Source organism: Danio aesculapii, chromosome 3, assembly GCF_903798145.1.
Source record: "Danio aesculapii chromosome 3, fDanAes4.1, whole genome shotgun sequence".
Classification (NCBI taxonomy): Eukaryota; Metazoa; Chordata; class Actinopteri; order Cypriniformes; family Danionidae; genus Danio; species Danio aesculapii.
In genome coordinates this window covers 6,147,474-6,165,805 of record NC_079437.1, presented here as the reverse complement: position 1 = coordinate 6,165,805, position 18,332 = coordinate 6,147,474, and the positions used below count along the sequence as shown (strand labels likewise).

The window sequence follows — 18,332 nt, the reverse complement described above, 5'->3', positions numbered from 1 at the left end:
GTAGTGGATAATGGGGATCCTGATAAATAAATAAATAAACAAAAATATTATTGTCTGGGTTGTTGTATATCACGCTTCAGAAACCTTGTAATAAACTGCAGCACATTGTCTGCTATTATACAGATGTATTTCTCTATGTTTCTTATACATTATATTATTATTTCAAATGACTAAAATGTCAAAGTCACTTTGTTAAACTGTAGAGTTGAATTTTCACCATTAGAAGTGGACAGAGCAGAGATCAACATCCCATAATGCAATTCACAACTGACAATACACACTTGTGAATCACAAAATAAGGAAACTGTTCGTTAACAGATATTTTTTACAGTGCACCTTCATGTTGGCCCAACAGAAATCGATAGTTACCTTACTAGTTTTACATATTTAAGTGGATTGAACATAAAACAATTAAGTTGTCCCAAAACACACTTAAGAATTGTTCAATTTAATTAATGTTTATTTATATATAGTGCTTTTCACAATGTAGATTGTGTCAAAGCAGCTTAACACAGTTCTAGTCCAGATTTCAGAGTTTAAGTTCAGTTCAGTTCAGTGTGGTTTAATTTTCACTGCTGAGAGTCCAAACACTGAAGAGCAAATCCATCGATGCGCAGCTCTACAAGTCCCGATCCGAGTAAGCCAGTGGCGACAGTGGCAAGAAACAAACCTCACCAATTGATGAAGTGAAAGGAAAAATCCTCAAGAGAAATCAGGCTCTGTTAAGCACGACCATTTCTCCTCTGGCCAAACTTCCTGTGTGGAGCTGCAGTCTACCACAGCATCAGGTCGGGATACGGCCTGGTCCAGGATTATGGATACCTTGGGATCATCTCTTTACAGGTCTCGGATTGCATCAGTGGCGCTGCAGAGTCTCTAGGGGCCTCGGGATGAGTATCCCCAGGTGGAAATAGAGAATAAAGAGAATAATTACCGTAGCTGCTTTTTATAGTGTACATAAACGAGATGCAAAAAATGAAGTGTATACAGTAATTGAAAACAGTAGTCATATAAAACATTACATTGTGTGGTGCATTAAGGATGAGTGTGTCCATTGAATGCATTGAGTGTATGCTTTACTAAACAGATAGGTCTTTAATCTAGTGTTGAACTGCAAGAGTGTGTCTGAGCCTCAGACCTTATCAGGAAGGCTATTCCAGAGTTTAGGAGCTATAAATGAGAAGGCTCGACCTCCTTTACTCGACTTTGCTATTCTAGGTACTACCAGAAGCCCTGAGTTTTGAGATCTTAAAGAGCGAGTTGGATTGTAGCGAGACAGAAGATTGGTTAGATAAACAGGAGCTAGATTATTTAAAGCTTTATATGTAAGAAGCAATATTTTAAATTCAATACGAAACTTAACAGGCAGCCAGTGTAAGGAGGATAAAATTGGGGTGATGTGATCAAATTTTCTAGACCTGGTAAGAACTCTGGCAGCTGCATTTTGTACTAGCTGAAGCTTGTTAATAGAGGATGCTGGGCAGCCAGCAAACAGTGCATTACAGTAGTCCAGTCTAGAAGTCATAAAAGCATGGACTAGCTTTTCTGCATCTGAGATGGATAGCATACTTCGTAACTTAGCAATATTTCTCAGATGAAAGAAAGCAGTTTTTGTGACGATTTCAAAAGTTAAGTTGCTGTCTAATATACAATTGTGTTGTTTGAAGTAGTTTGAACGAGCAACAGAAGTCATTTTTTGAGTGTATCCAGCTCTGTTTGCATGGAATACTCTTCACTGGGAACTTCAGTCTCCAGTTCTGTTCAGTTCATTTTTATTTCTGTAGCACTTTTACAATGTAGATTGGGTCAAAGCCGCTTAATACAGATGAAGTGCTACTTCCTTTAGGCAGATATAGATCTTTGTTGCAGGATTTGCATTCACCATATATTTAGCTGCCAATGCTACACTGAAAAAAATGGTTTAAATTGTTGCAAACCATTTATCTGTGCTGATTTTAAGCAAGCAAATTAAGTTTTGCTGAACTAAATTGCAATTGTTTGCTTATTTTCAGCCCATATACATTTTTTACAACCACTTACCATAAAAATTATTTAATTAATCCAATGAATCTTTGTTTTCAGTATGGGACCTGCTCTGTGAATTTATTTTCATTTAATTTATCTTATTTTTAGCTTAAACTATAATCTAATCTTATGATTTTTATTAGATAATTGTGTTATGTCTTATAAAAATTATTGACAGTATTACAGCATGTTTTATTTGCAGCCTGGATGTGTCTTGGTGGTTCAATTATTTATATACAGTATGGTGTATTCATTTAGTTGTATTCTGTGCTGATTTATTTTAGTGTTGTTGTTTGTTTGTTTGTTTGTTTGTTTGTTTGTTTGTTTGTTTTTTCATCCAGGACAAATAGAGGTTTTTCTGGTAAAATAAAGTTTTACATTAAAAATCAAAAGTATCATTGCGGTAAGTTTTTTTCAATTATTCATAAATTTTCCTTTATTTATTTATCAGAGGTCACCACAGCGGAATGAACTGCCAACTATTCCAGCATATGCTTTACACAGCGGATGCCCTTCCAGCTGCAACCCAGTACTGGGAAACACCCGTAGTGTACACACTCATTCACACACTCATACACTACAGCCAATTTAGTTCATCAGTTCCCCGATAGTGCATGTGTTTGGACTGTGGGGGAAACCGGAGCACCCGGAGGAAACCCACGCCAACACGGGGAGAACATGCAAACTCCACACAGAAGTGCCAACGGATCCAGCCGGGACTCAAACCAGCCACCTTCAGCTGTGAGGCGACAGTGCTAACCTCTGAGCCACCTTGTCGCCAAGTTTTTTCATCTAAATTTAAAAGTTTTGTTTGTCCATATTTGACCCAGTGTTGGGTCAATACAACCCAGCATTTTTAGAGTATTCTGGGTAGCCAGAACTTAAACGACAATGTCGTTACACTACTAAGCCATATAGGAGTGAATTAATTATGCATCATCATGTGTGTGTGTGTGTGTTCAGTGGCTCCTCCTCCGCTGCCGAAGCCGGTGTTGAGCTCCAGGGCTCCAGGCATCTCCTGGCTGGTCTTCAGCCCCAGCGTGTGGATCTGTGTTGGGCTGCTGCTGAGCGGGTCAGTGCTGGTGCTGCTGCTCTGGTTCATCATCTACAGACGCCACCACAGGACCTCACAGAACACAGGTAATATCAGGACTTACTGAGCACATCTCACTGCGACGATGACTACAGGGTGGGTCAAAAGTAACAGGCATTAAAGTGGTAATTAAGTCCATATTTCTAAGGCAAATGAATTTAAACAAATTGCGTTTGGTAAGACAAGGCAGGTTTATTTCTCTAGCACATTTCATACACAATAATAATTTAAAGTGCTGTACATAAATAAAAACAACAAATAAAAGTGATTAAAAGAGATTAAAATGGGTTAAAACAGGTTATAAAAGAATGAAAAAGAACAGAAAGACACAATAGTGCGATCTTTGGGATGCAGCACAGTGCTCATTCAGTAATGGCACAGCTAAACAGATGTGTTTTCAGTCTTGATTTGAGTGTGTCTAATGTTGGAGCACATCTGATTTGTACTTTTTTTATTAAAATTAAAGCAAATCTTTATATCTCAATGTATAGGCATTGTGGCAGTTTCCTCAAATGTTCATTTAGAGCTATTAAATATTGCCTAGTTAATGTTCATTCACCCTTATTTTTACAGCAGTGTTGAAATATAAACATTTGCTTCCATTTTGCCATGCTTTAAAGTAGCGGTGGAACATATCACTGTACATCCGTGATCCGTATGGATCACAAGCCACGGTTCGGAACGCATGTGACAATAGAGATAGACATTTGAATAGAGATTGTGCAGCATTCAGTGTAAAGCTGCACAATTAAACATTAAAAGATCATGATCTCGATTCAAACCCAATAAAAAGATGCAAAATGTGAATAAAAGATTATAAAGAGATGTAAAATGTCAATAAAAGACATTAAAGAGATGTAAAATGTCAATAAAAGACATTAAAGACATGTAAAATGTCAATAAAAGACATTAAAGAGATGTAAAATGTCAATAAAAGACACTAAAGAGTTGTAAAATGTCAATAAAAGACATTAAAGACATGTAAAATGTCAATAAAAGACATTAAAGAGATGTAAAATGTCAATATAAGACACTGAAGAGATGTAAAATGTCAATAAAAGACACTAAAGAGTTGTAAAATGTCAATAAAAGACATTAAAGAGATGTAAAATGTCAATAAAAGACATTAAAGAGTTGTAAAATGTCAATAAAAGACATTAAAGAGATGTAAAATGTCAATAAAAGACATTAAAGAGATGTAAAATTTCAATAAGACACTGAAGAGATGTAAAATGTCAATAAAAGACATTAAAGAGTTGTAAAATGTCAATAAAAGACACTAAAGAGTTGTAAAATGTCAATAAAAGACACTAAAGAGTTGTAAAATGTCAATAAAAGACACTAAACAGTTGTAAAATGTCAATGAAAGACACTAAAGAGTTGTAAAATGTCAATAAAAGACACTAAAGAGTTGTAAAATGTCAATAAAAGACACTAAACAGTTGTAAAATGTCAATGAAAGACATTAAAGAGATGTAAAATGTCAATAAAAGACACTGAAGAGATGTAAAATGTCAATAAAAGACACTGAAGAGATCTAAAATGTCAATGAAAGACATTAAAGAGATGTAAAATGTCAATAAAAGACATTAAAGACATGTAAAATGTCAATAAAAGACATTAAAGAGATGTAAAATGTCAATATAAGACACTGAAGAGATGTAAAATGTCAATAAAAGACATTAAAGAGATGTAAAATGTCAATAAAAGACATTAAAGAGATGTAAAATGTCAATAAAAGACACTAAAGAGTTGTAAAATGTCAATAAAAGACATTAAAGAGATGTAAAATGTCAATAAAAGACATTAAAGAGATGTAAAATGTCAATAAAAGACATTAAAGAGATGTAAAATGTCAATAAAAGACACTGAAGAGATGTAAAATGTCAATAAAAGACATTAAAGAGTTGTAAAATGTCAATAAAAGACATTAAAGAGATGTAAAATGTCAATAAAAGACATTAAAGAGATGTAAAATGTCAATAAAAGACATTAAAGAGATGTAAAATTTCAATAAGACACTGAAGAGATGTAAAATGTCAATAAAAGACATTAACGAGTTGTAAAATGTCAATAAAAGACACTAAAGAGTTGTAAAATGTCAATAAAAGACACTAAAGAGTTGTAAAATGTCAATAAAAGACACTAAACAGTTGTAAAATGTCAATGAAAGACATTAAAGAGATGTAAAATGTCAATAAAAGACACTGAAGAGATGTAAAATGTCAATAAAAGACACTGAAGAGATCTAAAATGTCAATGAAAGACATTAAAGAGATGTAAAATGTCAATATAAGACACTGAAGAGATGTAAAATGTCAATAAAAGACATTAAAGAGATGTAAAATGTCAATATAAGACACTGAAGAGATGTAAAATGTCAATAAAAGACATTAAAGAGATGTAAAATGTCAATAAAAGACATTAAAGAGATGTAAAATTTCAATAAGACACTGAAGAGATGTAAAATGTCAATAAAAGACATTAACGAGTTGTAAAATGTCAATAAAAGACACTAAAGAGTTGTAAAATGTCAATAAAAGACACTAAAGAGTTGTAAAATGTCAATAAAAGACACTAAACAGTTGTAAAATGTCAATGAAAGACATTAAAGAGATGTAAAATGTCAATGAAAGACATTAAAGAGATGTAAAATGTCAATAAAAGACACTGAAGAGATCTAAAATGTCAATGAAAGACATTAAAGAGATGTAAAATGTCAATAAAAGACACTGAAGAGATGTAAAATGTCAATAAAAGACACTAAAGAGTTGTAAAATGTCAATATAAGACACTGAAGAGATGTAAAATGTCAATAAAAGACACTGAAGAGATGTAAAATGTCAATAAAAGACACTAAAGAGTTGTAAAATGTCAATAAGACACTGAAGAGATGTAAAATGTCAATAAAAGACACTGAAGAGATGTAAAATGTCAATAAAAGACATTAAAGAGTTGTAAAATGTCAATAAAAGACACTAAAGAGTTGTAAAATGTCAATAAAAGACACTGAAGAGATGTAAAATGTCAATAAAAGACACTGAAGAGATGTAAAATGTCAATAAAAGACATTAAAGAGTTGTAAAATGTCAATAAAAGACACTGAAGAGATCTAAAATGTCAATAAAAGACACTAAACAGTTGTAAAATGTCAATGAAAGACATTAAAGAGATGTAAAATGTCAATAAAAGACACTGAAGAGATCTAAAATGTCAATAAAAGACACTAAAGAGTTGTAAAATGTCAATAAAAGACACTGAAGAGATCTAAAATGTCAATAAAAGACATTAAAGAGATGTAAAATGTCAATAAAAGACATTAAAGAGATGTAAAATGTCAATAAAAGACACTGAAGAGATCTAAAATGTCAATAAAAGACACTAAAGAGATGTAAAATGTCAATAAAAGACATTAAAGAGATGTAAAATGTCAATGAAAGACATTAAAGAGATGTAAAATGTCAATAAAAGACATTAAAGAGATGTAAAATGTCAATAAAAGACACTAAAGAGTTGTAAAATGTCAATAAAAGAGATCTAAAATGGCAATAAAAGTATGAAAGCATTCAGCTTCCCTGTAAGCTATAGTGATGAAGGAAGAAGTTGTGCTGGGACCTACCTAAATGCTTTCTTAGGTTATTAATTGAAGGTGTTTTCTGTCACGGTTTGTTTAGCCTGCATTATTGCATTCAGTGTAAAGCTGCACAATTCATCATTATAAGATCGTGATCTCTATTCAAACCCGCGCATCATGAATGATGATAATGATTTGTATATGTTTATTGATCCTTCTAAGCGCTGAATTCAGATCTGCGTTTGATCGAGAGAGATTCACGGGAGTTTTCCGGCAGAAATAACAAAACGGGAGGGTGGTGGGTGATGGGTCTGAAATTTGGGAGACTCCCGGGAAAAACAGGAGTGTTGGCAGGTATGTTCACACATACACTCTGCACTCTGACTACTTCAATAATGATGATAAGCCATCGTGGCCATTTTCAACGCTGTCGACCAATCGCAACAGGCTGTCATCGGTCCTATCAGCGCATCTTAGACTCACGCAAAAGAGGGGTTGGGAACAAATTAATCACTGAACAATTGATATGGGAGTCACTGGGGTATTCATTCATTCATTTTCTTTTCGGCTTAGTCCCTTTATTAATATGTGGCCAGCACAGTGGAATGAACCGCCAACTTATCCAGCACATGTTTTACGCAGTGGATGCCCTTTCAGCTGCAACCCATCACTGGGAAAGTTGTTGGGATGATTATGTAAAAATAAATGCATATTAAAAGACAATGAAAGTGCTTTTTGACCTCGCACGCATATCAGCCTGTTGTTGGAGACCCTTAAAACCAAAACATGACCATTTTTATTGTATAATAGGGGCTCTTTAAATAACGCAGAAGTACTGGGAGAACCGTTTATAGTTCAGATATAAACACTGATATTTATGATAAAGATTAAAATCACAGTTTAATGGCACTCGACGCTAGTGAATGTTGTAGCGATTACATTGTGTAACCAACAGGTGGCGACAAACAACCATCAAAAATATGTCACTGAATCGGTTTTCAAAACTGATCCACTATAATGAAACATGAAGTTTTATGTGTGAATTGTTGAATCATTCATTGAAAATAAATACTATATGTTAGATATATAGTGTTAGATTTCTGTATTTAGCATTATCAGCAACAGCAGCAAAGATCATATTTCAGATTGAATATTTTCCCTTTTTCAGCTGCTTCTCTCTTGATTTTATTTTTATTAAAATTACAGCTTCTAAGTTCTGTTTTTATAAACTAATGGTCTTTGCAGTAATATTTTTGTATAAATAGAAAGCAAATGACATTTGTCTCCTCCCTTTTTTGCTAATCCAAAAAATGGTCCGATCCATGACTCAATAACCGTAGTGTGATCCGAACCGTGAGATTTGTAAAGAATTTCCTATGAGATTTTTAGGTTAAAAATATGGACTTTATTACCAATTTTTAACACCTGGGGTTCGTTCTTCGCAGGTGGACTACAAGGTTATCTGGATTTGGTTACTGACGATTTGACACGATCCAGGATCAATTAGTTCTTCAAAACTCACCCGAGAGTTGTTGTCATAGCAACAGTACTGGTAGCTCAAACCTGCTCGGGAGCAGGCTCATTTCATATAAATAGGATTAGATCGGATCAGTTCAAGCACAGATAATACTGAAAGTTTTCTTACAGTAGTAGTTATATACACTTGGGAAAATAATAAATATAATTTTTTTAAACTATATAAATAAATATATATATATATATATATATATATATATATATATATATAAATTTAAAAAAATATATTAATAAAACTTATGCAATCTGCACTCCGAAATAAAAGTACAAAGGCTGCCACCTGGTGGTTCAAAGAGAAAATGTATATGAACTTTCAGATTGATATGGACTTTTAGGCTGCATTTACACTGCACTGTTCAAGTTACTCAATTTCGAGTTTCTCCCATGTGGCACACATCGAATAAGGCCCATGTAGAAACAAATCGCATGAGTTCCGATTTACTCAAATCAGATTCAGGACTTGTTCAAATGTGGAAATTTATCCAATATGAATTGGATCTGTGCCCTCCTGTCTGCATTGTAAGCAGGTAGATCGGATTTTCACCTGTCAATGCGAGTCGCCAACACAATCTCATGGCAATTCGTAACTTTTTGATTTAGTGGCTAATTCGTATGAATTTGTACGATCTAATTCGTACAATTTAGTACGATTTGCTCATCCCCCAATGACGGTTGGGTTTAGGGGTGGGGTTAGGTGCCACGCCTCCTTTTTAAAATCGTACAATTTCGAATTCGTACGAATTAGCCACTAAACTGACAAAACGTAAAATACTTACGTTTTCTCGTGAGATCAGGCTGGAGTCACGCATCATTAAAAACCGAAGGATGTCAACTCTGACACTTTCATTTCAGAACAGACTTCAGCAGTCGCAAACCTTAAATCTCATACACGAGGACTTAAACAGCTTTTATATTGTCATAAAGCACAGGTATTTAAGCATGTTAACGAGAGCGAGAGAGCGAAATGTCCGCCATATAACCAATATAAACTAATATAAAACTAGTGCATACATCACGTCCATAAATCACGCCTTGGACATGACATTAAGATGCCTAAAGCTTTAAATAAGCCTATATATCAAAAGAAGATGGACAAATGAGAACCTTTCTGTCATAAACTATAGTAAAACAGCTTGTCAAAAGCTGCGAACAGATTACATACAGGAATAGAGAAAAGAGCAGTCTTTAATTATCAGCTGTCAGTCAGCGCCCGCTCTTTTTTTTCTGGTCATTGCGCCTTTGCCATGTGCTGTGTAAATGCAGACGATTGGATACGAGTCACTTTTAAAAGGTGATGTAAGCAGGTCATCAAAAAATCGGATACAGTCACAAAATTGGAATTGACCATCAAGATCTGCAGTGTAAATGCAGCCTGAGACTATTGTGTATGATAATAGACATGCGCAATATGCCACTTATTATTTTATACATTTCTGCAGTCATGAACATGTTTTGACAGTTAATATGACGGTGATTTTAAGCATCACAAAAGAGGCACACACCTTTACCAATATCAAATTGCTTTTGTAATGCAACATTAATTTAAACAGCCAGATATTCTTCACACCGATTAAGAAACCGGCTACTAATAAAGAAAACCAGCTCTAAATGTAAAACTAAATAAATTGCTAAATACTCTTGACAGATGAAAGTGTAAAGCCTGCAGCCCACAGCAAATGTGTAAAGTTATTGCGTGTCATATTTAACAAACCGTTTCCTATAAATGTTATGCAATTCATGCATAATTGAATATTAATCAGATGATGTCATTACGCTGCTGTGCCGTCAGCCATTCGTTGCATTGCTGATCATGATTTCGAGGATCAATAGATCTGTCCTTCACAACACATGCAGCGATCTCAGATCAGCTCATCCAGACATTTTAATCTGATTCGTCTGTCACTGGGGTCTTATAGGAATCAGTCTCAAGCTCTCCACTCCTCCATGACCACCACAGCAGCTGCTCAGGATACGGCCTGGTCCAAGATTATGGAGACCTCCGGAATAATAAAAAAAAAGACTAACATAAGCGCAGATGCCGTTCAAATTATAATGTCTTATGGGAAGTGTTCCAGGCTCCGGTTTCCTTAAATAATGCAGACTAACAATCCTTTAGAGGATTTGGATTTCAACAGCATTTGTGTGTTATGTGTATGCTAATGCAGAGAGATGTGTCTTTAATCTAGTTTTACACTGAGAGAGTGTGTCTGCTTCCCGAACTGTGCTGTTCCAGAGTTTAGGTGCCAGATATGAGAAAGGTCTACCGCCTACAGTTGATGCTGATATTATTGGGAATAATCAATCGTCCAGAATTAATTGAGCGTAGTGGACGTGAGAGGCTATAATACACCAGGAGCTCCCTCAAATACTGGGGAGCTAAGCCGTTCAGGGCTCTGTAGGTAGTCAATTAAACGTTAAAATGTATATTTAATAGGAAACAAATTGCACGTTTTTACACAGCAAATATTTACATTTCAATTTGCATTCGTGGCGTCAAACAGTTTGCTCAAACATTCATTCATAGCTATTAAATGTTGACTAATAATAATAATGAGTATTATGCATTGCGCAACTCTGTCTAAGTTAGTCTGTGATGATGTGAACAAGGCTGTCTGATCCAGTGTTTCCCAACCCTGTTCCTGGAGGCACACCAACAGTACATATTTGGATGTCTCCTTTTCTGACCCATTAACTTCAAGAGACTTCCTCTTCTGATGTTATGATGAGTTGATTCAGGTGTGTTTGATTAGGGAGAGGTTGAAAATGTGTACTGTTGGTGTGCCTTCAGGAACAGGGTTGGGAAACACTGGTCTAATCAATTAAAATCTGCTCCAAGATTGTAGGTCGGCGGTTTGAAAAGCTCTATGATTCAGCTCATCATACTAACTTGATAATATTAGCTAAAATAATCAAAGAAGAACATTGTCAGACTACTCTGACAGTAAAGTCTATCTATTTATCCACCCATCCATCCATCTATCTCTTTCTCTTAAGAAATAATGTCAAAACGAAGAGATTTGTTCCTTAAAACAAGCCAAATAATCTGCCAATGGGGTAAAAAAATAATCTTGTGTCAAAAGGAAAAACAGTGAATGTAAATGTGTGTTTAGGTGACAGTGTGTGTGTGTGTGTGTGTGCGCGTGTGTCTTGTAAGTTTCTGTTCCTCTGATGCGGTCCAGAGGGTCTTCAGGGACGACCCCGTGTCTCATCTCTGTGGTTTACATCACACACACACACACACACATCTCTAAACCAGCGGAAAAAACAGCAACACTCCTGTGTGCTAAAATTAACCCCGCAGCTTCACACTCCAGCAGGAGGTCAGAGAGGTGAACATCTCTTGCTGTTCATCAGCCCTACATTACCTTATTTTTATTACATTTTATTCAAACATTTTAAATCAATATTACAAGAGACTGAAGAGATGTCAAATCTGGATAAAAGACAATAGAGAGAGACGTAAAATGTGATTATCAGTTTAAAAAGCGAGTCTCATAACCTGTTATTTTCCATTTGACTATTAAACAGCCACTAATAATGGCGTGTTCCCCTCAGATGTACATCAGCGAGACCAGCTGTCAGATCTGTTGTGTTTCCCGAATCATAAAGCCACTGTGATTCATTAGAGCACCGCAGAAGTTACTCACACATTGGTTCCCCTCACTAATTATGCTAAATGACCACAGCCTGTTGTCAGCAGTCACACATTAGCGTTATTAGTAGACTGCAGATATACAAATACAAAGCATTACTATGTGTAGTGAAAAGCGCACCACTCCACATATGGCTGCTCTAGTGAGGGAAGTCCCGCCTACAAGTCAAAACAGCCAATCAGCAATCTACACAGAGTGGGAGGTGTTTAGGGGAGGGGCTCTGTGCAGGTTTGTTTGCTACATCATAAATCCCTGTTATGCACTGCTTTTACCAGGAGAAATGCCAGACTCTTGTTCAACATTGTGTTTTTACGTCATCTTCTTGTCTAATGCTGCGTCTCTAGTAGGGTCGCATGATACATTACACTAAATACTGATCTTTTTTATTTCACTACATTATGACCCCTTTAAAACAGTTTTTTTGAGCTACTACACAAGCACAAAGAGCTTAGAATGACCAAGAGGCATAGGCGGAGCGTGTGTAAGGCTGGGGAAGGCTTAGCTTCCCCCTGGTCAAAGATCACGGAGATAGCAGCAAAGAAAAAAAAATGCTTTGAAAACATGTAACGGATGTAAGGCGGAATATGAATGTAATTTAATGTTGATGGTTAACACAACACTTTAGCTATTGTAAGTGTGTCAATCAAATTTAAAGTCCCCCTCCGCACAGAAATGGAACTGTCCAACCCTGCACGTTGCGCTGTTTATTACTGGAGTTCGCAGCAGCTCTGAAAACCAAACCAAAAGTGCTGGCCAGCGGACTATTCTGATTTGCTGGTCAAGGACATCAGTAATAAAATGACAAATGAGTATGACGAGAGGGGTATAATAATATATTACACTGGTTTAACTTGTTTTCAGCATTAAATGGAGTTGGTAGTTTCATTGTGACGTAGTCTAGCCTATAGTGGAGTAAACTTGTTTAAGCAATCGTTTGGAGTTTTACATTTTAAAGGTCAAATATTTAGTGTAGTGAAGTGAATGTCAGTGGTGTTGGTTAACTGAATAGTGATGTTTCGTGTTTTTTTTTTTTTTACTGTAAATGCTGAGTAACGTCAGGTTCTGGTGTCCTGACATTTTATCCTACCCATCAGATTATGCTACAAACACACACACACACACACACACACACACACACACACACATATATATATATATCTCTTTAAAAAAAATGCACTGGCCAAAAAAATCTGAAATGGCTCTCTGCTGAATAAAGGTTCCCGACTCCTGCATTAGTATAACGTTACGCTTAATGTAAACAAGGTGAAATATTTCTGGGACTAGGACTAGCCCAACGGCTAAAAATGCAAAATGGACAGAGAATATCGACAATTTCAACCAAGGTGGGAAACAGAATATTTTTCTAATATTTATTCAGATATTACAAGTGTCCTTTGAAGCAAAGTAATTGAAATAATACAATTTCTTACCATTTATTTTTTATATAAGCTACCATTTATCCATAATAGCCCACTAATTGATTTCCTCTGAAATCCACAAGTTGAGCTGTAGGCATCGACAGTTGGCATGAATCATTTCATGATCAGGTTGCCTTTGTAAAGCTAAAAGAATAAGTTTAATAATATAATATCAGAGGCCATCTGCTGCTCGTTACAGTGTGGTATATCAGTTGTTGGCTTTTTGTTTTATTATCAGTTTTTCTGAATATGAAATGGTTTTTAAAGTAGACTACTGTTCTATGCTAGCCTACTGTACTGTTTTATGCTTATGTTGGTTAGAGACCTTCATGTTTTGATAGAGATAAAAGCTGCTGTGACTCAAATTTGGCCCAAATTAAAATTAAATGTGAAACCTTGCTATTTTGGTAAATGTGGTTTAATGAAGTGTAAGAGATGTTATACAGTTGTTAATACACTTTTATTTTCTACAATAAATAATTTTTTAAAAATGTGTATGTACGGCCCCTGACTTTATTCACAACACTCAGAGCGGCCCTTACCAAGTGTGGATTTGACACCCCTGCTGTCTATTCACAACAATATAGATTTTTAACGCCTCTTATGTTGTTACCATTTGAAACAAAGCTTTAAGCACCTAACAAATGATTTCTCTGAGCGAGTCGTTCATAGTGAGTCACTTAATTCATTTATAAATGAGCCAATTCAAACGAATCTGAGTGAACAATTAAGTGACCAAGAGAGATTTGGCGCCACCTACTGGACATTTCGGTTTCAATGCATTTTAGCCAAGATAATGTAATATTTTTAAATAAATGGAAAAATCTGATCATTTAAATCAATATAAATGTGAGGTTAAATATGACGTCTTAGATGAGAATTTAAAAGAGGCCGCATTTCAGTGCTGATAATGGGCCTTGGGCAAAGACATCATTAACATTTTCCTTAAAGTACTACGCTATATGCTGTGATGTACAATAGAATATTGTACCAAATAGCATCTTATATAATGTGATGAAGAAGTGTGGCATGCAGATATGTCATTTATCACGGTTGTAAAATGCTGGAATAGTTTGAAAATGCACCTAGAAGGAGCTTGAAAAGTCCTTAAATGAGACTTTGGTAAGGTGTAAAAGGCCTGAAATAACCCATCAGAGGTTACAGTATAGGTCAGAATCACCTCTTAATCCCTCAAAAACACCAAAAACAGAAATAAATATGATTAACCAATGAGATGTAATTTAATTAAATATATGAATATGGCTCACTGAAGCATGTATATATTAATTACACACACTACTGAAATAGCAGACCCCCGATAGTCAGTTTGCAGAAGAATTGTGTCCTCCTGAGCCTCACATACACCAGTAAACTCACGTAGCTCTGTGATTGGCCAAAATGCTAGTTTGACTTTTCGGTGATCGTCTACTCTTCCCTGTTGATGACTCTTGACCTACGTTCTGCTGAATCTGAAGTGAACGATCTGAATATCTGCTTTTTAGGTTTAGAGTATTGAATTTGATGTTGAATTCATCTTGAAAAATTAATGTATTGTTACAAACTGGATATCTGCAGCCTAGGAATTCAGAACTCAAACAATTTGACAGTAAATCTCAATATCAAAAAAGAGATTAAACAGCTAAAACATTCGCTAGTCACTTTATTTTTTGAAAACTTGGCGCTAAGGGTGTCTGAAAAGTCGTTAGGTTGTTTTTAATTGAAGCACATGTGCAGTACGGAATGTTCCATTATTCAAGGGGGTCCCCGGTTTTGAAAATAAGTAATAACGTTAAAATCTTAAGGGTTATAGACAGATTTTACAGCATATGATAGCCAATGTATAATAGAGCTATATGATTAATATGGGCTTCTTGACTTTGGTAGGGGCCCCCTAATTACCCGGGGCCCTAAGCGGCTGCTTACCTCGCTTATTGGTTAAGTACGCCCCTGTTGTCCTTACTACCTCATCAATTCGAACGCTAGATTTGGCTGCTGGAGGTGTTATGCTGTGTTCACACCAGACACTGAACGCACGGATAAAGTACGCTATTCGTGCGTAAATAACCATGTAAACATTTGAGTTTACTCGCTTCATTCCCGTGTTAAAATCACTTCAGAACAGACGCTGATTCACATCATGGGCCAGGCTTCTGTCTGCCCAATGACTGTAGCTCTGTTGCTAAATGGCTAACATGGATTTCATTGAGAAAATAGCTGTGTTTATGTGCTTTATGAAGGCTGGAAAACAGCGTTAATAGGTTTGGGGCTCTGTCTGAGTCCACTAGCTCTATGAGCTCAAACTCCTCCAGAAACTTAAGCTGGATGATAGAGGCTTTCTGCGGTGCTTCTGACTGAGCTAAGCCCAGTTTGATCAACTGTTGTCGGTGCTACGTCATAATCACGCCCCCACAAGAGCAAGCTCCTGATTGGTTAATGCAGCGTGAATGTCCACTGAAGTTCAGAGCTTCGAACTCTAGTGATTCACCAAAAACACACATTAAGCATGTCAAACGTTCAAAACACTCAAATCGCGCGGCGCCATTCGCTTATTTCGGGCTGCAAGATGTCTATTCGCGCCTTTGCATTGACTTAACATGTAAATCTGGACATCCTGTTGAAGTCTGAGGAGGAGAAACAAAAGACTCAGGGGCTGATTTTCACACCGAATGCAATTTTATGATAAGAGAATGCGAGGCACTGCCTTTTTTGATGCGCTGCGCTTTTTATGTCGCTAGGCAACCACTGAATCAGAATCAAAAACACACATTAAGCATGTCAAACGTTCAAAACACTCAAATCGTGCGGCGCCATTCGCTTGTTTCGGGCAGTAAGATGTCTATTCGCGCCTTTGCATTGACTTAACATGTAAATCACTCGTGCTTGACGCTTCTTCCACGTCTGGTGGGAACACAGCATTATAAATATGGTCGCCAAAGGGAACAGACTCTCCTGTGATAAGTGTTTTGACTATCATTATTTCTGTGTCCTGCAGGTGAAAAGGACGCAACCCCCCACACCCAGACAGCCGTCGAACAGGAAGAGGAAGTGCCGTGGCAACACCTGGGCAACCTGACACAGGAAATGCCAATCAGTGAGCAGCACTGCGGGCGGACCCTGTGCACTGGGCGGGACCTGTATAATGGATGGGTGGAGCATGGGTTACCACTCCCTGCCACAGAATTAGGAGACTCCGCCCTCGTCACCACCAAAACTGGACATCCTGTTGAAGTCTGAGGAGGAGAAACAAAAGACTCAGGGGCTGATTTTCACACCGAATGCAATTTTTCGATAAGAGAACGCGAGGCACTGGCTTTTTTGATGCGCTGCGCTTTTTATGTCGCTAGGCGACCACTTAATCAGCTGCTTATTGTGCGTGAGCACTGCTGATATTGTAATAATATTATTGTGACATACCGATTTGTGAATTCATGCAGCTCCGACTAACTTGAGACGGCGACCACTAGTCTCTCCTCCATCTGTAAAGTAGACATGACATCAAAACTAACATATGGATTCTGTTACTGTGCGTTCACACCAAAGGCGGTGAGAGCGTCAAAGTTCGCTCTGGCCTCCCCGGCAGCAACGCTGTCTACTTTCACAGCTCCGGCGGCGAGAGTGTCAAAATTCGATACATTGATCTCGTATTTAAAGGAGCCGCTGTAGCATATCAGCAAATCACTTACATTCCTGCATAAAAATGTGCTTTCCAGCGTGAAAATGCTAAGCACTTTTTATCAAATCAATTTAACTATAGAATAGAGCTGTGAACCTACACTGGTCTCGCGGTTCGGTTGCGATTAACATGCAATCGATTTGGTTCAATTCAATATGTCAGTGCATTGACAATGGTGCTTTCCATACACAGTTTGATATTTCTTTCATAGCAATTCTTGTAATAAAATATATACATATATTTATATACTATTTCTAATACAATTTTGTCCTTTAATATCAGTCAGATATATGAACTGTACCTATAAACAACTTGAGCATTTATCGCAAATAAGCAAATATAAATATCCCGCTCGCTTTCTGAGCCTTGTCAAGCAAGTTCCTTCTTACACCTCTTTGATTGGTCTCGCATGCTCAACAGAAGGGGCTGCGATTGGCTCTTACACGCTGGAGCTGTTCACTGCAGTGTTGCCAATTTAGCGACTTTGTCACTAGATTTAGCGACTTTTCAGACCCCCCTAGCGACAAATTTTTTTTTAAAAGCGACTAGCGACAAATCTAGCTACTTTTTTGTGTGTTACTGGAGATTTTTATCAGTACCGTCCCAACTCTTCTCAACAAGCTCAACGGCCCCTCCCCTGCCCCAGAGCACTGCCAGGCGGCCCAGTGCTCGTACAGCAGCCTCTCCCACCTGCAGCCTGAGAGCAGATCACCTCTCTGCGTACCGACAGCAAATGATTTAGCTCCGGCAGTGTGAAGGTATTTCCCTTGTACAGTCAAACTGATCTGTCAAACCATCTGAGTCAAACCATTTGGCCACCAGCAGGTCAAATAGGCCACAGTGAGAAAGAGAGAGAGAGAGAGAGATGGAGTTTACTTTCATTCTCTCAACTGCAGTGAAATAGGGGCTTCTGCTGTAAGTGTCAGTGAAAGACTGATCCAGCAAACACACACACAGTTGAAATTGTGCACAGTTTCTGCGTTTTTAAGTAGTTGGAGCGTTTTACATACTCGCGCTCACCTCTCTCGCCATAATAAGCATATGACAGAGCGCATATGAGATAAATGACAATCAGTACATAATAACCGGTTATGACTATTACTGACGAAGAAACAATTCATTTTGACACCTCTACTATGAAAGATCAAGTAGTTGCATGTGGTGTGGCTTTGCTCCACTTATCCAATATGTGTCCATATGTCTGAAATACTCTGAAGCAGCAATACTGTTGTACTGTCGTTAGTAAGTAAGATTCCCGTTAAAGAAAAAAACATATATAAGATGGATGCACATCAGTAACTCGCCAGTAACTTTTTTTTATTTAAGTCTCTGTAAGAAAAACTCGTAAATAACTGGAAAT

The 18,332-nt window shown here is 36.9% G+C and overlaps 1 protein-coding gene across 1 annotated transcript in view; it reads left to right on the top strand.

The window, feature by feature from the left end:
* Positions 1-16,667, top strand: part of LOC130220809 (tumor necrosis factor receptor superfamily member 13C-like) — a 21,223-nt gene extending 4,556 nt beyond the window's left edge. The window contains exons 2-3 of the mRNA XM_056453054.1: positions 2,989-3,165; positions 16,292-16,667. Of these exons, the coding sequence (XP_056309029.1) occupies positions 2,989-3,165; positions 16,292-16,533 (419 nt within the window). The 3' untranslated portion in view covers positions 16,534-16,667. The remainder of the gene's footprint in view (positions 1-2,988; positions 3,166-16,291) is intronic.
* The last annotated feature ends 1,665 nt before the right edge of the window (positions 16,668-18,332 follow it).